General features: G+C 36.2%; 2 protein-coding genes across 3 annotated transcripts in view; one reads left to right on the top strand and one right to left on the bottom strand.

Annotated features, from left to right (window-relative positions):
• The window catches only part of tle2c (TLE family member 2, transcriptional corepressor c), a 32,189-nt gene extending 26,905 nt beyond the window's left edge, over positions 1–5,284 (top strand). For both annotated transcript variants that reach the window (XM_067452790.1, XM_067452789.1), the window contains exons 11-14: positions 282–434; positions 3,229–3,348; positions 3,567–3,852; positions 4,739–5,284. In XM_067452790.1, coding sequence (XP_067308891.1) covers positions 282–434; positions 3,229–3,348 — 273 coding nt within the window. In that variant the 3' untranslated portion in view covers positions 3,567–3,852; positions 4,739–5,284. The remainder of the gene's footprint in view (positions 1–281; positions 435–3,228; positions 3,349–3,566; positions 3,853–4,738) is intronic.
• Positions 5,285–13,313: 8,029 nt separating this feature from the next.
• The window catches only part of plpp2a (phospholipid phosphatase 2a), a 42,697-nt gene continuing 34,928 nt past the window's right edge, over positions 13,314–21,082 (bottom strand). Inside the window, exons 5-6 of the mRNA XM_067452812.1 lie at positions 20,252–20,428; positions 13,314–17,957 (exon numbers count right to left, since the gene is read on the bottom strand). Coding sequence (XP_067308913.1) covers positions 17,808–17,957; positions 20,252–20,428 — 327 coding nt within the window. The 3' untranslated portion in view covers positions 13,314–17,807. The remainder of the gene's footprint in view (positions 17,958–20,251; positions 20,429–21,082) is intronic.

The raw sequence follows: 21,082 nt of genomic DNA, 5'->3' as shown, positions 1-21,082 counted from the left end.
TTTAAACCTGATGAAAATGTATGTTTGTTAGTGGTTCCTAAGGTAAGCATCACTGAACTGTTCATACATGCGGTTTGCGATTTTTTTTATGAACAGTTTAACAAACCATTTTGGCACATAATCTGTCCTGCAGCGTTTGTCTGTTTGAACTTTAAATTATACTTTGTCCTATTAAAGGAGTCATATCTAGGTGACATTTGCATGGGCAAACACCACTAGTTGCTGTAGTGTTTGTTTAAGGTAGCATGATTTGATGTTTCAGATGACATTTGTGTTTGCAGAAAAGCGCGTCACCCGCAGGAGTCTCTCCGAGGTCTACCGAAGGGAACGGCCTGAACAACTCTCCGGTCCTCCGGAAGAATCCGTCCAGAGAAGGCTCTTCCTCCCCTCGATCTCAGCCACGCTCACCCGGACTCTGCAAGAGCCCCGCTCAGGTACCAGACACACAGATGGGATTATGAGGAAAACATCTCGTACAAAAATGAAAAGCTACACACTCCATCAATTAGTGTTGGAATAACTGTTGCCAAGCATATAACATGCTAGAAACATAATAATCACTGCAATAATGATCCAATCACAGACTTTTCAGCATTTGCCTATTTAAATACAGCAACGTTTCATGTAAAGTATGTTAGTTTCTTGTAATTAGGTTATGTTGATATAGTTTTTCAAGCATATCTCAGGCCCTGAGATAAGCAAGTTTAATTTTGAATGTCATGGAATTTGGCAAAATTTGAGTAAATAAATCTAAAGTAGAGCCATCAAATTGCAATTCAGTCCAGTGACTAAGTATTCACCCACAAAAAGACCGCTCTTAAAATCTGAAGTCTGCATGCTCTGCTATACATAATCAAGCATGCTTGACTCTTGATTAGAAAGTTTTCTGCCATCTCACTATATGAGGACATACACCTTTACATCTGTCTCTTTTGTCCACTTTCAACCACTTCTGTCCTGATTTCTTTCAAGGGATGGTCTATGGGCAGGTAAAAGTATATTTTTTAAGATCTTTCGATCTAATGGATTAAATAAGCTAATGCAATTTATACATAAACGCGCCCAGAGACGACAGAAACACACACGGAGAGCAGCAGCTTTTCACTCTTCTCTGACAGCCACAAGATCACGACGAACGCGGTGTGTGTGTTAGAAATCTGGAATATTGAGAGAACATTGTGCTTGGTACGCTTTTCTTCTTTAACCCAAACATGGGTCTCCAGTCGACAAAGTTTAAATCCCGTCTGACTAGCATGCATCCCATAATGTTTGCACAAAGGGGTTTGTCAATCAACCACATGAGCTTTTACACAACAAAAGCAATCGGGTCAAATGTGTTTCTAATAACCTCTGGAAGTGGTCGAAAGTGGACAAACTCTAAATGTTTTAGACCTGTTAACACCTGTATTTAGTGCCATCCAGTTCAACCAAAACGCATCTAAATGCCAGGTGTACACAGGGCCTGAGAGTCTCTTAACCAGCATTTCACCATTTAAAGTCCTCATGAAATCAAAATCGACCTTATTTACTTTGTTAGCACATATTACAGGTCATAGGGTGAACAAATCGACTTATAAATTGACAGAAATGTGTTACTATTGTACTGAACGTACTTCTCAAAGTAATAATAATAAATAACAAAACATTTTTAAGGAATATCACACATCATCATTTCTCTTCCATGTTTTCATTTATTCAGCATGGTGTTGTGCAGTACTTTGTTAACAGAAGTAGATTATATATAATTGTTTTATTTGTTTATAGCGGAATACATTTAAGGCATAACTATATTTTAGGTGTTAATATCTGTATTTGTGAATGTGTAAACTTTAAATTACATTGATTAATTGGCAGCATTCCCTTTATCTCTCCATGCTTGTTTTTTGTCTTTTTTTGTTGTTGCTCTATTCTATTGCTGTAAAATAAAATAAAATATATAATTGTTAAATGAATATTAATTGAGCCATATTGCTTTTACAATTTTCCACAAAAAAAAACATTGTTCTTCTTGATAAATAAGATTTAATTAAAAATATTAAAATTAAATTAAAAAATAAAACTGAATACATGGAATTTTGAAAACAAAAACCAAAAACACAATTTTTAAATTTAATAAACAACTTAATTTAACTAATTTAATAAATAAATAAATTTAAGTTTTTTTAAACAACAAAACACATTTCATAAGTCCCTGTTATTGTTAAACTTGTTAATAATTTTTACGTTGTTAAAATGTTGTGAATTCTATTGATTAGACATCCTTTTTGATTAATACAATTAATTAAACCATTAAATTAAGGTAACACTTTACAATAAGGTTTCATTAGTTAACATGAACTAATAATGAAGTGCACTTCTAGAGCATTTAATCATATTTGTTAATGATTTACTAATACGATATTAAAATCAAAAGTTGTATTTGTTATGTGCTATGAACTAACATGAACAAACAATAAACAGCTGTATTTTTATTAAACTAATGTTAACAAAGATACAAATACAGTAACAAATGTATTGCTCGTTAGTTAATGGGGTGGTTGCATGCAAATTCACTTTTTTAACTTTAGTTAGTGTGTAATGTCGCTGCTTGAGCTTTAACAGTATCTGCAAAGTTACAGCGCTGACAGTTCAATGCAAACGGAGATATTGTCTTTTAAAGTTATGGCAGTTTATTGCCTACAAAAAAAGCCGGTTTGGACTACAACAAGCTTCTTCCCGGGGTGGTGACATCATAAACCCTTGCTAGTCTCCACAGATGTGACTTCTGCCCGTAATGGGAAGGGGCATTGCGTTTCCGGCAACCTGTGCTTGGCACTTTAGCCAATAAAAATACAGGAAACTACATTTGGCCATCTAATCAATCTAAGACCATTGCGTTTTTCGGAAGGATGGGCTTCAAAGAAGCAGGAAGCAAACGTGCCGTTCAAAGGACAGTGGAGACAGCGATGTGGAATAAAGGTCAAATATTAGAAAAATACAACATTTAAAAAGAAAAAATAAGTATTAAGACATGTTATACTGCAGCCCATAAACACAACCAAGCCTAGAAAAAAAACACGGAACCGCCCCTTTAAGACATTATCTAATGTTAACAAAGTAACCCTCATTATAAAGTGTTGCCAAAATCATAAAAGATTTCATAGGGCCCTACTTATCTAATGTTCATTGTTCTAAATAAACAGCAATGAGAAGTTTGTGGTTGAGCTCTTTTACTCTGTGTGTTTTTAGGAGAAAGTGCGATCTCCTTCTCCTTCAGCGTCCCATGAATCACTCTCTCCTGGCTCTCCAGCCCCTCCCCGCCCTCTGTCCTCCTCTGCCCGCGGCCCGTCTCCCGTTCTCAAACACTAGGTAGGTCCTGACTCATGCTTTTACCGCTTACAGAAAAACATGGGCGGCAGCGGGATGGTTTTCCAATCGGCTGTGATCTCATCTCTCTCAGCTCCAAATGCTTTTTCCACTTCCTGCAGTTCATTTTTAGTGCTTGAATATTAGTGTGTATAATAGTGATAATAAATAGTAATAGTGTTGAATCTTTATACACCTTTAATGTCTGGTTTTACTCACAGGACCCACTCCTTCCCACGGAGTGAGACTAGTGAAAGACAGCCGCTACCCCTCCCCAGCCCGCCCTTCCCAGAATGCACGGGGCCAGTCCCAGAATGCACCGGGTCGGCCCCAGAACACTCGGGCCTGGGCATCAGGTGCCTTGTCAGAAGCCCTTCATCCGTCCTCGTGACCCTTCGAGCTGAACTCTGAGAGAACTGCATCTGTGCTTTCACACGCCGGGCGTAATCAGCCAATCAGCTGTCTGACAGCTCTGTCAGCCAATTAGAAAGCAAGCTGAATATCCAGGTGAGCTGCCACTCAATGCTCACAGTTACAAACTAAATGTTAAGGTGTGTGTGTGTGAGAGAGCATTTTATATTTTAATTATTTTAACGTATATCTTTTATAATAGACTTAAAGATTTTTTTTACATATATTTTTAATTATATATACTTTTTTGATGCATTTAAGAATTTTTTAAAAATCTAAATTTTTTGTTAATGTGTCCAACAATATATTTTATAAATATTGTATTACTAATATTTTTTTTATTTCAAATATATATATATATATATATATATATATATATATATATATATATATATATATATATATATATATATATATATATATTCATTATTTTCATTATTTTTACTATCATAATAGTTTTATTTTATATTTATTTTACTTTTATTTAATATAATATACGTATAGTATAGTATAGTATAGTATAGTATAGTATAGTATAGGATAGGATAGTATAGTATATAGTAATGTAATAACATACTTTTTTAAAATGTAAAACTTTTCTGTCCCACTTTTTTTGTCAATGTGTCATACAACTCATATAACAAATATATATTTTTTTTTTATAAAAATATGATTCTTTTACACTATTATTACACATAAAATATACAAAGCATATATATATATTTATCAATTTCAGTACATTTTGATTTTATATAATATAACATGCTAAAAATTCAATGTTTATAATTTGTTGACTATTCATTTGGATGTTTCCTAATAGCATGGTAACTGTAAAATATTTTGATCGGATAAATCCAATCCAAGTGAGTCATCACTTGCGCATAGTCTTCCTCTTAACATACCCGGCCATGCCAAAATGCAAAATCACTGAAGATATCTTCTTTCTGTTGTGTAATCCTGCTGTGCTTTTTTTGTCTTTCAGTGTGACAGGCATATGGAGTCAAGATTTCTCCGTATCATCTCCCACACAGAAATGGACTGAGATGCTTTTACTGCCAATTTTGTCAAAATGAGTTCAAAAACCAAAACCAAATGGACATTAAGGTGTTCCTGTTATACCACCATTTCACTTTTCCCCCCTAGAGCTTTTAACTGTCAGTAAAGGGTTCAAAACACCCTAAAGTCATTGCATTGTTTCCCCTGACTTTAATAAAACTGTCATTTTGAGTGAATAGCATTAGTTTCACGCAGTGTTCAAAGAGGAATAATGCTGTTTTTTTTGCTTGTAATATACCAGCTTCTTTTATTCATACATGGAAACTCACTTTATGGCACTGAATTAAGCAATAAGGTTTGTGAGGCTGTGCTGTATTGTGAGTATAATCATGGTTGAAGGATGTTGTCAGTGTGTTTATATTCACAAAACAGCATGACATCGAGTGCCTTATTGCTTTTTAATATGGATCACACTTAATAAAGAAATATTAAGGACACAAAGTTTGATTAAAATGTCATTTTATTAAACAAATGCATTTGTGTCATTATTCTACTGGTAAAGATCAATGTATTTTTTATTTTTTTTAACTTCTTTTAGAGGCAGCGTAGTTAATTTGTTCCAGGAATTATTATTTTTTTATGCTGGTTGAAAGTCTCTTCACATCCTGATAGCAATCACTAGGTCAAGTGGTCTAAATAAGAAATAAGGTATAAACCTTCAGCTGCGACTTATTCACAATACTGCACTAGCCTTGAGTACTTATTGCTTTTTATAAAACGGTTACCACACAGTACAAATATTAAAGCCAAAAATGATGCATTAAGGCAACTTTCATGAAGTAAAATGCCTAAAAGCTTTCCTTCCGTTGGAAAAAAAAAGTCCCTGACTGTAAACAGCAGCAGACGTTAGGCTACATTATTATGCAATTAGATGTGGTAAAGGCTGTCTTTATGAGTAAGTCAGGAAGACTTTTAAATTGAAAGGACTGAAACTTGTGGGAGTAGAGCAGACTGACAATTGCTTTGACTAACTTACTGTCAGGACACAGGAAAATCACAGGTGATTCAGACAGATTTTTTAGTATGAGGAGGCCTGACCTGAAGTAAAATGCTATATCTAAATGCAGGTAATACACTCTCACAATACTCTACATAATTCAAGTTTCAATGAACATTATCAGGTGTTGTGTAGCTAGAACCGTTGTGTGAAGCGGGCAGTTTTATCGTGAATAAAACACCTCTATTGACCAATCAGAATCAAGGACTAGAACTAAATCTTTTATAAATGTATATTTGTCATACACACGGAGCCCGCTCACGACGTGCAAGAAGAAGAAAAAAGGCAAAAACCGTAAATCTTGCACACTTTACTAATTAGTTCCCTCAACTTGCTAAACCGTCCACACGTTTTACTATTTTGTTTATAAATTTTGCGCACAATTTAGCCTACTTGTTTTTTTTTCTGCATGCCATGTGCCTCAGCACAGTATAAAGTCTACCTTTGAAAACTATAGGATTTAAGGTTACATTGTAAAGAAGATTTTTTTACGTTGTTTTAGTAGTTGGTTGTCACTAATATTTGTCGTGCTCTATCCTCTAGTCCAGTAGGTGGCGGAAATTCACGTTTAAGTGCCAACCGCCATTAAAAGTAAAAGAAGAAGATAAAAAAGATGTGCGGGGCTCCTGGCCAGCCTGCCTGTTTTCATAATCCATACCTACAAGCACAGACATCAGACGTCAGCTGCGCGCGTTTAATGTTATGCAGATAGAGACAGGGGTCAGTCATAGAGCTCCATAAACAAACAGCAGCCGCCTTTTACTGTTCCGCCTGAACCAAAACAACCAGCGCATGCTGCCTACGTTCATGCCACAATCCAAGAAGAGATGGAAACCCGTGAACTCGATGGCAACATGCTGAAATGAATCTGCAGGAGTCAGGTGGTAACGTTACAGGTCAGTGCTCTGCTCTTTGAGTTGTTTATGTTCATTATTATTATAATAGTATGTGTTTTGACTTTTGAGACGAGGTAGTTTGACGCCGTCTCTCGTGAAGCTTTTGTTCGCTTCCGTAAGTCATTGTTTACACACACAAAAACACCGCCCAATTGCTACTCAAAACCATAGACTGTTAAAATATGTTTTTTTTTTTTTTTTGTCTAATTGCATTTTATGGGGTTCCCCAGGTAAAAATAAAAAGTGTGCCACACGAGTGTTGAAAAGTGAAGCCAAGGGACCTGAGTGTCTCGATCGCCCCCAGGTGGCTGTATGCAGTATAGCTCATGAACACACCCTGTCCATGAAATGTAATGGGGCATAGACAAGCTAAACAATTGAATTACACTTCAAATAATTTTTGTTTCTGTCATTTTAAGGCCGTTTTTATCACGCCAATGTTAGTTTGTGATTTTTGAAAATAAGTTTGGTTTTAGTTAAAATCAGGGTATGACGTTATGATTGACAGCTGAGATTTACAGCTTCTCTGATTTTTCGGGAACTTTGGGAGGAGATTTGAGCCTTAAATTTAATTTCTACATTTTCATAACCATTTATTTTACAAAAAGAAGCTGATTAGGCAGGAGTGTTGGCAGGACATTGATATCGCGGCTCCACTTTGCGCTCACTACTGTGCAGACTCGAGTCCAAAGATGTCAGCGTCATATTTGTACAATGGCGGGTTCACTTACTTCAACGGAAGAGAGTGTAGGTGTCGTCTATTTTTGTTACTATTTTTTTTTTTTTTTTTTTTTTTACAGTCTATGGTTCTGAGGGGTGAAATTTGAATTTTGTGGAGGGGTCTCCTGCTAAAATTCGCATTCCCGGATTTCTGGGGCTAAATATGAAATTATTGGGGTCACTTTAACCCGAGAACATGGCCAAAAAAGCCTGCAGCAACACAGTGGCGTGTTCATGTGTTTTAAACAGTGTTGTGCAAGTTACTTCCAAACTGTAATATATTATAGATTACTTATTACTGCTATTTAAAAGTAATTCTATAGATTACTATATTAGTGTCTCAGAATTATAATGCGTTACATTACTCCTGTATTACTTTTGAGTTACTTTCACCAAAATAACTACATGAGTAGCTCTAAACATTGTAAGATGTTGGCTACCACAGAGCATTTTACATCCAGTAGAAGGAAATATGATGAAGCATAAAGACTGTGGGCTATCCAGGCTAACAATGGAGAATTGGCTCAAGACAATGCAAGAAATCATGACAGACATAATCACAAACGATCCAATTCTGTTATAAGTATTGTAGAGGTAAAGTGATTATCTGGCAATATCTGGGAATAGCTTCTGTTCATAGACACAACAGTGTGTAAACTTAAGTTATGACAATATGCGCATTTGTTCTTTTCTTATTGTTGCGACATCGATAGAATTGCATTTCATAGTTTGCATTTGACTGCATTTACATTTGACTATTAGCCTACGTTCTTGTCCTTATCTGTGATAAACTCTAAGCAATGTGCATCCATCTCACGAATATAGCTACAGTAGGGATGTGGGGACATTTTCCCACCGGTTAATCAAAGTGGGATTGTGACCACATCGGTAATAACGGTCTCTGGGCTTTTAAATCACTAATTCTATCTAACCGAAAGGAACATTCGCTCTGCCGATCAGGCATTAATAACGGGAGCGGATGCAAAGCGAGTGCTTTCAATGAATTCCTATGAAAGTTAAGCTTCCACATGAACTGAAAACGTGCCAGTGCGCGCACACGTGAATGACAGCTCGTCAGTAAATGCGTGCTCTGTGCGGCCAAGCAGATTTTAGTTTCGGTTTAAAATTAGCCTATTATTCTTAATGAAATACACAACACAATGACAAACCCCCTTTAATAGGCGCTTTTACATTTCACTTTGAAACCAAATCTTCCGCGATCATCTGTCAGCTCAAGATCTGACTCCTGCTGCGACGCTCGCTCGGATCATATATCAGACAACTTCAGTTTTTATTTGAACGGCCTGTTCTCTAACTGAACTAAATTACTTTATTACTATAAAAAAATCAAAACCACGGTGTGCAGTAGTCTTATTCTGTCATCTTCACCCAAGTGTTTGGTTACTGAAAATAACTAACTCAAGCGTTACTGAAAATGTACAGAGTAAAATATTACTGAAAATTCATTAGTAATGCCTTACACTACTGCGTTACATCAAAAAGTAATAAGTTGTGTAAACTGTAGTGTATTACTTTTGTAATGCGTTACTCCCAACACTGGTTTTAAAGGAGGCGTGGCTTTGGAGACGCTCTGAAGGGAGGTTGGGATCTTTTGCTTTCAAAGATAGCGTGCTTTTGCTATAGCCTGTCCGAAAACTGCCTACCCTACCTTTAAATATATCACAGCTCACAGGACATTTCATACTTTGCATTTGAAAGAAAACCTATTATGTTTTGTGACACGTACTATTATATATTTAATTCATTTAAATAATTTCCACCCAAGGCATACAAAAAATAAAGGGATGGGCCTGGATGAGTTAGTGGTGTGTTAAAACTTTCCTTTATGGTGAGGGGCATGACATTTTCCAAACAGCTTGAAGCGGTTGACCAATCTCAAAACACTGATCCAGCTGACCAATCAGAGCACATTGTGGAGAGCATTACTGACAGACTGGGAAGAGAGGTGCTGCAACAGGTTTGAATGTGGTTTTTTTTTTTCATCATATTTGACTGTTATACCTGAAAAACTGAATAAATACTATAAAAGAGCATTATATGGGCTTTACTATATGGACATTTATTTGGTTAATGTACTGCTTGGTTTCAACACTAGGCTGTGCTATAAACAAACAGATCAGTGAGATCAGGTTTACACTTCATGATGTTGTTTGCTCCATGGGAAACTATGGGATCTTTACCCCCAATACAGACAAATACAGCTTGACTGTTTTTTGCTAACTTTAGTAATACCATGCCATTGACACAAATCAATATAATCACGTGAAAGCTCAAGTGTTGCTCAGCTGATGTCAAACACTGATAGATTTAGTGCCTCTGAAATCATTTCACAGATGAACAAATGTTTTGGAAGAAGTGGCCAAACAGTCTTATCTGACTGATGTAAGACAGCAACATGAAATATCGCCGGTCAAACGCAGGTCAAACAGCCCAGAATGCTTTGAGAATGAAGCACTGGAAACTTTTGTGTCCTCATACTGATTCTTGAAAATGGGACAGAAGTGCAAAATGAAAGATTTGTATAGGACTGGTCTGGATTAACGTGTTTTCATTTGCATTTAGTTGGAAGCTGTTTCAATTTTCAGATTTTTTCTGGTCAGTCACTCGATAAGTCAACATCCACTAAAATTCAATGAACCTTTGCTAGAACTAATGAATTAAGACTGTAGTCTGCAATTTTCGGCTCCATTTAATTTCTTAATATTGTTTATTTTATTGTTTAATGCTCAGAAAATCCTACTGTATTACATAGTTAGATAATTATAACTATAGATAAGTAACTAACTAACACACACACACATATATATATATATATACACTTTAATTCATAATTATATAATTTATAATTTCATTTCCCTTTTGACGGATTTTGAAATAGCATTATTCATAATATAGAAAATGTATATTATAATATAATACACAGTACACTACACACACGTATATTATGCAAACACAAACCTTTATTTTGCATGTGACTGACAGCACTAATATATATTAGGGGTGTAATGGTACACAAAACTGACAGATTATGAATATGATATTTGAATTTATGATGACTTTTGTTGTTAGGAACAATGTTACTGTTCCTGTAATATTCACAATTTTGATAAGAATAAATAAATCTAAATGAACGGTACATTTGTGCTTGTCTATCATCTCTAAAACTTTTCAAATTGAAAATCTTGCTGCTGCTTTAAAAAAAAGTAAAGAAAAGAAAACACAATGTGGGGTGTTTTGTCCTATTTTTCAAGAATCAGTGTGCTGGGGTGGAAAATTAAACTCCTTTTGTTGTATCGCATGGACTGTAAATAAAGCTTCTTGTATAGTAGCAGGATGTCACATGTCCACAACACAATGCATGAATGAAAACAAGCAAACAAGCCTGAAACCGGTCAGACCTATTTAAAGATGCAATATGAAAGAGGATTTTAAATATATACACATTTCCTTGATGACATTAAACGTGAATTCAGTGTTTGTCCGATTTTCCCAGAAACATTTAACCAGTCAGCAGATGCCTTCGCTGTCCTTGAGCTCGCTTCTGATGAAAACAAGCTGTGACTGACACTTTTGGCTGCTTTCATTCCCATGATTCCCTTGTAAAGTCATAGATAAGAGTGAGTTTTGGCTGAACGGCATCTGACTGAATTGCACAAGTTCTTCCAATCAAAGACACATGCAACATGAAATCAAATTCTTAATGTATTTACAGCATGTTCATATGAGTTTGATTATTTGGAAAAGTGCTTTAAATTTGAATGCACGCATGTTAGTGATTTGAACAAACCCTTAAAGGGATAGTTCACCCAAAAATGAATTCGCCCTCATGTCATTCCAAACACATAAGATCTTCGCTCATCTTCAAAAACACAAAAAGTATTCTTGTCGCTTCATACAATTAAAGTTAAACCACAGGAGTCCCATTGACTATTTTAATAATGTTTTTATTCCATTTCTGGACCTTGAAAGTGTTCATTAAAGCTACACTGTGTGATATTTTCCCCCATCTAGTGGTGAAAAGGTATATGACCATCCAGTGAATAATAGTTTCTGCTCGTCTCAATTTCGATTTCGTTTTAACTCCTACCGTGGCAGATTTAGTCATGGCTTCCAGTTTGACCTCTTCGGTGACTGTTGCTTCAAGTGATGAGGTTACTTTTGAAAACTATTATAATTTGCAGTTATTTAATTTGCCAAATGATCTATGATCAAATTAATATATGTAAAATGAATAATAGTTTTACGTTTTCATTATTTTTTTTACCATTTCATTGCTAACATAAGCTATCAGGTTCCTTTCCAGACGAATGCAAGCTCTTAGTAAAGTAACTTTTATCAGTGCTATCGTTCTTCTGTATATTGTACGACATCACTAGCATAAAGCAAAGTTTACATTGTAGGCTATATCATTTTCTCTAATGATCTACCAGTGCCCCATTCGTAGGCTAGTCATATAAGGTGTCATAGTGTGAAATATATTTACATCGTACAATAATGTAAAGGTGAAAGTCTCGCTTAAACATCTAACTTACACTAGCATTATCAGATTATTCTACATTAATTGTGTATACAGTAAAATAAATGAAAAATAACTAAAATTTAAAGTGCCTACATATATAGCCTACAAATTATAATGCAATTAAAATATTAACCTCATGTTATCCGTCATAGAACACGGATTTATGTTTCAAGGTAAACAATACTTTTTCATCATTGACGCGAGGAAAACTATCCTAGACGTCGTTCTAGTGTTATGCACAGCACACCATGATATAATTAGCCAAGCAACAATAAATCTTCCAATATACACAAATAGGCTGAATTAATATTACCTGTCGAGAAGAAAGCAGGCAACGTCCTTTTTAAAATCCTTGCTCCTCATGAGCTCTTTCTATTTTGGAAAGGCCACTCCAGTATTTACTTTTGTCTTGTTGATTTGCCTGTTGCGTTGCCGTCTTAATTCTCTTTTCCGCTTCCTTGGCGACTCTGGCAAATATCCTCAAGAATAAGAGTGATCCCCCATCATCATATAGCAGCCTCAAGCAATCCCCCTCTTCACATTCGACACGGTGCCATCGAGTGCCATCGAGAACATGGCGACCGCCATCCGAATCCTCACCCGTATGTATTTCTAATGGTATATTATAAACTTACGAGAATACTTTATTACTTAAAAGAAGTAAATATACATTAATGAGCACATATATTTTTGAAAAAAACTAAGTGATTTTAGCTAAGAATAAACCAAAAAAAGTTACACAGTGTAGCATTAAATTGCTGTCTGTGGAGGGGTCAGAGAGCTCTTGGGTTTCATCAAAATATCTGTGTACTAAAGATGAACGAAGGTCTTCCGGGTCTGGAATGACATGAGGGCGAGTTATTAATGACAGCATTTTCATTTTTAGGTGAATTATCCCTTTAAGTTGTTTCAAACCTGTATGTTTTTCTTTATTTTGTTGCAAACAAAAGAAGATATTTTGAAGAATGTTGGTAACCAGACAGTTGACGGTAGCCATTGACTTCCATAGTATTTTTTTTACCTACTAGAGGTCCATCAACTGTTTGATTACCAACATTCTTCAAAAATATAATCTTTTGTGTTCAGTAGAAGAACGAAACTCATGCTGGTCTGAAACAACTTAAGGGTGAGTAAATGAAGGAGTTTAAATTCTTGGGTGAAATATCCTTTCAACACTAAGTGTAAGCATGAGTAATATTGATACATGGCCAAGCCAACTGATAACATGGACGTTTAATATAGTGTTACCAGCTGATAAGATAAAAGTATTAAAGACATCTGCACTGTGAACTATGAGCAGTTTCAAAACTTTTCAAATGTTTTTGAGCTCATACAGCAAAAGCAGAAAGATAATGAACAACTTTATTATTTTGAACATAGTAGGTACAAACAAATATAAAACATACCAAGAAAATAAAAAAAATGATATGTGCAACATTCATGCCGATCATTACAACATAATAATTGGATGAGATAATTGGTTCAAATAATGTTTTGCCGCTCTAGAAGTGGTTTAGAATTATTCATTTACAGGAAAAGAAGGAAAAAAAGTTCAGTAGCTTCAATTTAATCAGTTAGACATTTTTTTCTCCTAATGTGAAAGTCAGTATCTTTTGGTTGACATGAAGACACTGATATTTATAATGTTCTCTTATTTATTACATACCCAACAAATTTTGAAAACAATGTATTATTCTTAATCTGTGATATACACTACTGTTCAAATAATGTTTGGGGTCAGTAGGATTTAGAAAAAACATTAAAATTGACCAAAAGTGACGGTAAATACACTTACAATGTTACAAAAGGTTTATATTTCAAATAAATGCTGTTCTTTTGAACTTTCCATTCATCAAAAAAAAAAAATCCTAAAAATATATAAAATCACAGTTTCCAAAAAAACATTGATAGTAATGATAAATATTGATATTGAGCAGCAAATCATCATATCTGGATGATTTCTGAAGGATCATGTGACACTGATTTTTTTTACTGTATTTTTGTCAAATGAATGCAGCCTTGGTGAGCATAACTTCTTTAAAAAACATTAAAATCTTACGGACCCCACAGTTTTGGACAGTAGTAGAAATGCACAAACTTACAACGATCCTGCAAAAACACTCAACATTGCTCTGGGACATTCAACCTAACATTAGATGCATTTTACACATTCGCAAAAGTGTAAACATGAGCCACAGTCTTCTTCACATTTACTATTTAAGTCACTGTGAGCTCATTCCTCATTTATTTTAAGGCTGTCTGGTTTTCGATAAAAAGAGGAAGAGATCATTCATGTTCACTAAATAGTGTCCCTAAAAATGGCAGCATTAGAAACTCACAGTAGACTACTGGTTCTGTTGTGCAGGAGTTTGATTGATTGATTGTCAACTTCAAAATAAAAATAATGACCAAAAAAACAGACGTGACCTCCATAAATAACATAGGTGAGATAAAAGGAAAAACTTTATTTTTTTCTCCTGTTAATAACGCGTCAGAAGCTTTGAGAGGGTATATTTCCGGTTCATTTCAGAAGTTTTTGGGTTAATACTAGTTAATAAATACAATATGCACTTCAGAGGGCGTATTACAGAAAAATCTTAACTTTAGAATCCTGTCTGTTTGATAACTATGGCAATTTCAATTAGGACTGCATTTAGGACAAAGACTATTACAGAATGACATTTCTTAAAGGTTTACTACAGCCCTTCAGGACGCTGAAGTACCCCTTTAAATGCATAACCTTAACTATGGATAGGTAATGGGTACAGAAGCATTCGAACTCAACAAAAAAACCTAAAAGCTGTCTTAACTTTAGGACAACCCCACCGGTGTCCTAACTTCAAACCTTTTTTTAATCCAGCGGTAAAAATCACAGTACAAAAATTCTTTTTTTTAAAGAGCGTTACATGTATTAATTATTTAATATAAAGAGCAGCGATGTTTTGATGGTGGAAATTCTTTTGGAGGACCCAGAGGATTTGCTGCGCTTTAATGATAAAATGCTTGTAAATAATTATTGACTCCCAGGACTCATGATTTTGCAGTTAGTTCACAAATTGCGACCAACATTACAGAGGCCGACATGGAGCATAGCCTACAGGTCGTTCCTCACTAGCATGAAGTTGCTTTGGTGCTGTGTGTTCGATATTCGCAAATTTAAGGACCGTCTCTAAAGTTACATACAACATTGGTATACCTACACATTTCTAACTTCATTAGCATTTGAACGGAAGGTGCATCATAGCTGACACCTAGATGAACACTTTACAATTGGTTTTAATACTGTAAGTCATTCCTTTCAAATGCTTTTGAAGTTAGAAATGTGTATAACAATGTCAAATGCAACTTTCCCTACATTAGTGAAAATTGAACGTTTTGTATACTTGTTATACTTGTTTTTTTGGTGAAAAGGTGATTTATAAAACAGGCTTTTACTTTTCAACAGATCTTATCAAAATTTAAATTTATGCTGCATTAAATTAAAAGTACGCCATTGTTTCTCCATTTTGATTTTAGGGTTACCTAAGAAGCAGTTTGAACACTGCTGGTTGCTTGGTAACAGACCTGACAGTTAATTACCGAAACTAGATGGAGCGGTTTAAGATTTCCTAACTACAGATAAGATGCGATTTTGTAAGATAGGATAAGAATCATATACCAAGTTCAGATTTGCTTCTGTAATACGAAATTGTGAAAAATCCTAAATGAACTTATCATATCTCAAGTTAAGACCTAAGATAGAAAGTTTCTATAATACGCCCCCAGGAGAGGAGGACTGACATTGTCTATGGTTGTTTGTTTTTTTTGCTAACGGTAATTTATTCAGCTAATGCTAATAAAAATGTGATCAAGTGGAAACAAGATCATAAAACAACGATCCTGATGCTAAATGCACAAGCATGTCGATATTTTTCCATTTGAATCGACTGGCGTCCGTTTTTGTTCTTTAAAGCTGCTGTCTGTAACTATTTTTTGGTTAAAAATTATTCAAAACCAATTTGAGCAAGGACATATCCAGCCAGTATTCATCTCCATACCTTAGCCCGATTTATAACGATAAGCTTGTACTAATGTTATAATGAGAATGGTACTGGTGGATTTTGGTGGGAAATTCAAACATGTCTTTGCGTCATTACTTCACGTCTGTATAAATAAAAAATGAGTCCCATTTTTTGTCCCCCAGGTGGATCAAATATAGCCTTCTCTCACAGCAGCTGGAATAATTCAACGTATCATTTTGATGTTGGATTGTAATCCAGAAAGGTCCAAACGACAATCATCAGTGTCAACTGCAGATTCACCCGGAGTCAAAAGCAAAAGATTGGACTGTGTGGAAATGTAAATCTACAGGTAACACTAATACACACTAAATACACGCCGGCACGCAATGCTGATGTGGTTAACATTAACAATTTGAGAACAAAGTATAATAATAATAATACTTTTATCCACGGTTTACTGTGATATTAGCCAAGCGGTGCTTTTTTTCCCTCGGTTGGTCAGAATAAAAGTGGCAGACATGTTACTTGTTCAGAAACTTTGCCGGGAAAAATCTTGTTTTGGTTGTACTTTCAAGTTTGAAGTACAGTATCCACACCGGTGCGATGACAAAGCCACACACACTCCTTAAAACATTAGACGAATCCACGGTGAGGAGCTGTGCAGATGCGCAAACCACATGAAGACGATAATTTTGAAACAAACTGCAATTGCAGGTTTCAAACAGAGATGGCAACAAAGAGGAAAAACTTATGGACTGCAGCTTTAAACATGTCATGTTGGCGGTAACCCTGCCCCTTGGTGTAACCTCATTGGTTCAGAATCTGCATACAGCTTTATGATTGGCTATGAGCAGCGGTTCACATCTTTCACTGACTGAATAGAAAATCTCAATTTACACTTGGTTAGGACATGGTGATAATGTTCAGAGATAGACGGCTGTTTAACATATGAAATTGGCTAGTTAATAAGTTTGTTAGTAAGATTAAATGTCCAAAAAAATAAACAGATATACATGTGCCTCGGTTAGCTAGTGGTACTAATTAAACGGCATCGGTGTAAGAGCTAGCAAGATCAACACCAGATTGTATAGTTGTCATGGTTAAAGACTTTAGTAAATAAAATATAAAATACTACCTTATTTAAGAAAAAAAAACATGCTATTCAGGATTTCTTGCAGATGTGTGTGGATATAATACCAAATTGTTGTGAAGGTTATAAAAGGCTATAAAATCCCTAAACCTACCGTCACAGGAAGATGACATTTCTTTATAGATATAAAAATTGTCATAAAATCCAGTTGTATGTTATATTTTTGTCATCTGTTCTATGTTCATACTTCCTGGATTTCTTACTCTGGGAACCATGAACTCTTGTCGTCTGATGATTCAGAAATGTTCACTTTCTTCGCATGCCGAAAGAATCGCTTCCAACTGCAGAAGTCCAGCTAGTCAGTAAATGTCAATCGGTGGTTTCGAGGTTGTCATGGAAATGTCCAGTTCCCCTTGAAAAAGTTCATCTTTGTGCTCCGATACAATAAAGTCCCTCAGGGTTCATTAGATCTGTCAGGTGATCTGTGCACTTGGCATATATGAGCGTGCATAAAACAAAATGCGGTATAAACTGCCAGCCGACTGTACAGAAGTATAAAATCTAATATTCAGTGTTAGTTCATGCATTCGCTTGCTCTCTCTCTGAAATGTAATAGTTATCTTGTGGAAGAGAGCGCGGTCAGTGCCAGTGTACAGTGTGTGTGCAGCAGCGTGTGTGTGGCTGTCTGTACAAGACGTGGTGCAGCATCCAGTGGTTCTGTGTGACTGCTCTCACAGGTCAAAGGTCAGGCTCATACAGGCCTGCTGTAGGAGTAAAGGTTGTTTCTGTCCGTGTCTGCGATCTGAAGGCTGGGTTTGCGTTCGCTGTCTTCGTTTTCAGCATTTTCAACATCCTGGCAGCGAGGGGGGCGCTCTTTGAAGAAGTCAGAGATGTATCGCACCTGTGACAGAGACGAAAAAGACTTAATACAACTTGCAGAATAGTAAACCACCACATAAGTTCATATTCCACTATATCAAAAAAAAAAATTCTATATATTTACACACACCCCGATCAGGCACAACATTATGAAGTGAATAACATTGATTATCTTTTCATCATGGCACCTGTTAGTGGGTGGGATATATAAGGCAGCGAGTTAACATTTTGTCCTCAAAGTGTGTGTTAAAAGCAGGAAAAATCGAGTGAGTTTGACAAGGGCCAAAATGTGATGGGTCAGAGCATCTCCAAAACTGCAGCTCTTGTGGGGTGTTCCCGGTCTGCAGTGGTCAGTAATTATCAAAAGTGCTCCAAGGAAGAAACACTGATGAACCAGCCACAGGGTGGACAAGGCTCATTGATGCATGTGGGGAGAAGATGAGCTTCTGTGCAAACAGAAGATCTACTGTAGTGCCAATAGTGGGCATGTGAGCATCAGAACTGGAGCACGTCACTTACCTGGGAATACATGGCACCAAGATGCACTATGGGAAGAAGGCAAGCCGGCAGGGGCAGTGTGATGCTTTGGACAATGTTCTGCTGGGAAACCTCGGGTCCTGCCATCCATGTGGATGTTACTTTGACATGTACCACCTACCTAAGCATTGTTGCAGACCATGTGCACCCTTTCATGGAAACAGTATTGGCTATTTTCCCAGATTGCATCTGTGGGATTAGCCTGGTTTTACCAGACTCTTATAGATTTCATTTGTACGAAATGTACGTTTACTTCCACAAAGGCAGGTACTCTGTTGAAGTTTAAAACTATTGGATCTGCCAGAACCAATCGCTAACGTTTGGTCGTTACGTATGTCATGCGCCCTTTGCCTGTTTCAAACAATGAAAATCCGTCAAATCATTAGTGATAAAACCATAGGATAAACCTACAACTCGTGCATTTGGATTGTGATTTATTCACGCCACAGTGGACGGGAGAGTTTTGTGATCGGGAATGCACCGCTCGCGTGGTCCGTAACATGATTGTATGCTGTATATAAAATGTCATATGCTTGGTATGATAATAAATGCTGCTATAAATAACAGCCCAATTCAAATGTTTGTGAGGAGGGCTACCAAAAAGCCTCAGCAAAGATTATTATTACTCCGGTTTTAACTTCTGGACAGTCGGCAGCGGTGCCACGATGGAATGAATAGTTTCGTTCTCATCTTTTGCCGCCGCCATTACTGAAATTGAACTCAACCTAGCGCACGACATCAACGTCATCGTTTTCAGCCACTCCCTCTGTTCACTGATTAGGCCGGTTAAAATTTGTTTGGAGAAAACTTAAGAATACACCGCAGTCCCAGACGGAGTACTGAAGGAAAATGAAAATTGAGCGGAAGTATGTAGGAGGGCAGAGCCATGCTATCTGTGGGATGTGCTGAACAAACGTCCGATCCATGGAGGCCACACCTCAAACTTACAGGACTTAAAGGAAATGCTGCTAACATCTTGGTACCAGATACCACAGCACACCTCAGGGATCTAGTGGAGTCCATGCCTCGACGGGTCAGAGCTGTCTTGACAGCAAAAGGGGGACCAACACAATATTAGGAAGGTGGTCATAATGTTATGCCTGATCAGTGTACATACATACATGCATACAGTACCAGTCAAAAGTTTGGAAACTACTATTTTTAATGCATTTGAAAGAAGTCTCTTCTGCTCACCAAGGCTGCATTTAACTTAAAAATTATATAATTTAAAATAATATTTTTCTATTTTAATATATTTTAAAATGTAATTTATTCCTGTGATCAAAGCTGAATTTTCAGCATCATTACTCCAGTGTTCAATGTCATATGTCCCGTGATACATTTTTCCAGGATTCTTAAAAAAAAAAAAAAAAAAAAAAAAAAAACAGCATGCATTTTAAATTATAAATATTTTGTAACAATATACACTATAGTTAAAAATATGGGGTCAGTCATTTTTTACTTGCTTGTTTTGAAATAAATGAATAGTTTATTCAGTAAGGAAGTGTTAAATTGATAAAAAGTGATAGCATTATTTCAAAATAGAAATCTTTTCTAACAATATAATTCTTGAAATGTTCTTTTTTACTTTTTATTCAACAGTGAATTCTGAAAAAAAGTATCACAGGTTATAAAATATTAGGCAGGACAAGAGTTTCCAAAAGTGACTGAGGAAGAGTATTTAAATGGGTTTAATTTGATATTTTTAATTTGAATTTCATATTATTTCTTTAATTTTAGGGGTGTAATATAAGCTGGTTTCATGAGATTTCTACTCACTGTGAGGACTGCGATCAGCGCCCCTTGCAGAAGACCAACGACCACGTCGCTCCAGTGGTGTTTGTAGTCAGACACACGCGTGTATCCCACATAAATGGCAAAAGCCACCAGGAAGAACTGAATTGTGGGCCGAAGGAGGCGGGCCCACTTGGATGCCATACGTGCCTGAACATACAACTACACGGGATGAGGAAAAACAACAACGGATTACACAATATTTTAAAAGAGGAAATGGGAAGAAAAATGGACAATCAATATTGAGCATTTAGTAACAGGAAACGAAATGCAAGGCATTGCAGTTCTTTAAACGTTATGGGGAAGCACCTGGTCTGAATATGACTTGGCAGCATCTTAACTACAGACACGTCGGAACATGAGCAAAGCATCCAGGAAAGTGCTTATTAATTCACCCTCATGTCACCCTAAACTCATTTGACTTTCTCTCTTTGGTGGAACTCAAAATGAGAAATTTTGAAGAGAAGTCATGCTGAGAAGAAAAAACAAAAGTCATGCAGGTATGAGGGTGAGTAAATGATGACAGAACTTGAAGGGATCCTATTATGCTTTGTTACATGTTCAGCTTTCAGGCAGCTGAGCAAACCTTTAAAGGGGTTCTGTTATGCTTTTTTACATTATCAACTTTATCAAGTGTGTGATGTTGCTGTTTGAGCATAAAAAACTGAAGTTACAAAGTCACTCCAGGGGCAGTTATTCTCTATGTCAGTGTTTCTGAAACGCCTCCAGTGGAACAAACACATCATATTCCTCATTTTAATAGCTCCTACCCAAGGCATACGCAAAATAAAGGGACGAGGCCTGGTTGAGTTGTGC

This window comes from Pseudorasbora parva, chromosome 9 (assembly GCF_024679245.1).
Source record: "Pseudorasbora parva isolate DD20220531a chromosome 9, ASM2467924v1, whole genome shotgun sequence".
Classification (NCBI taxonomy): Eukaryota; Metazoa; Chordata; class Actinopteri; order Cypriniformes; family Gobionidae; genus Pseudorasbora; species Pseudorasbora parva.
The sequence above is the reverse complement of the archived record's forward strand: the minus strand, read 5'-3'. Positions and strand labels throughout refer to the sequence as shown.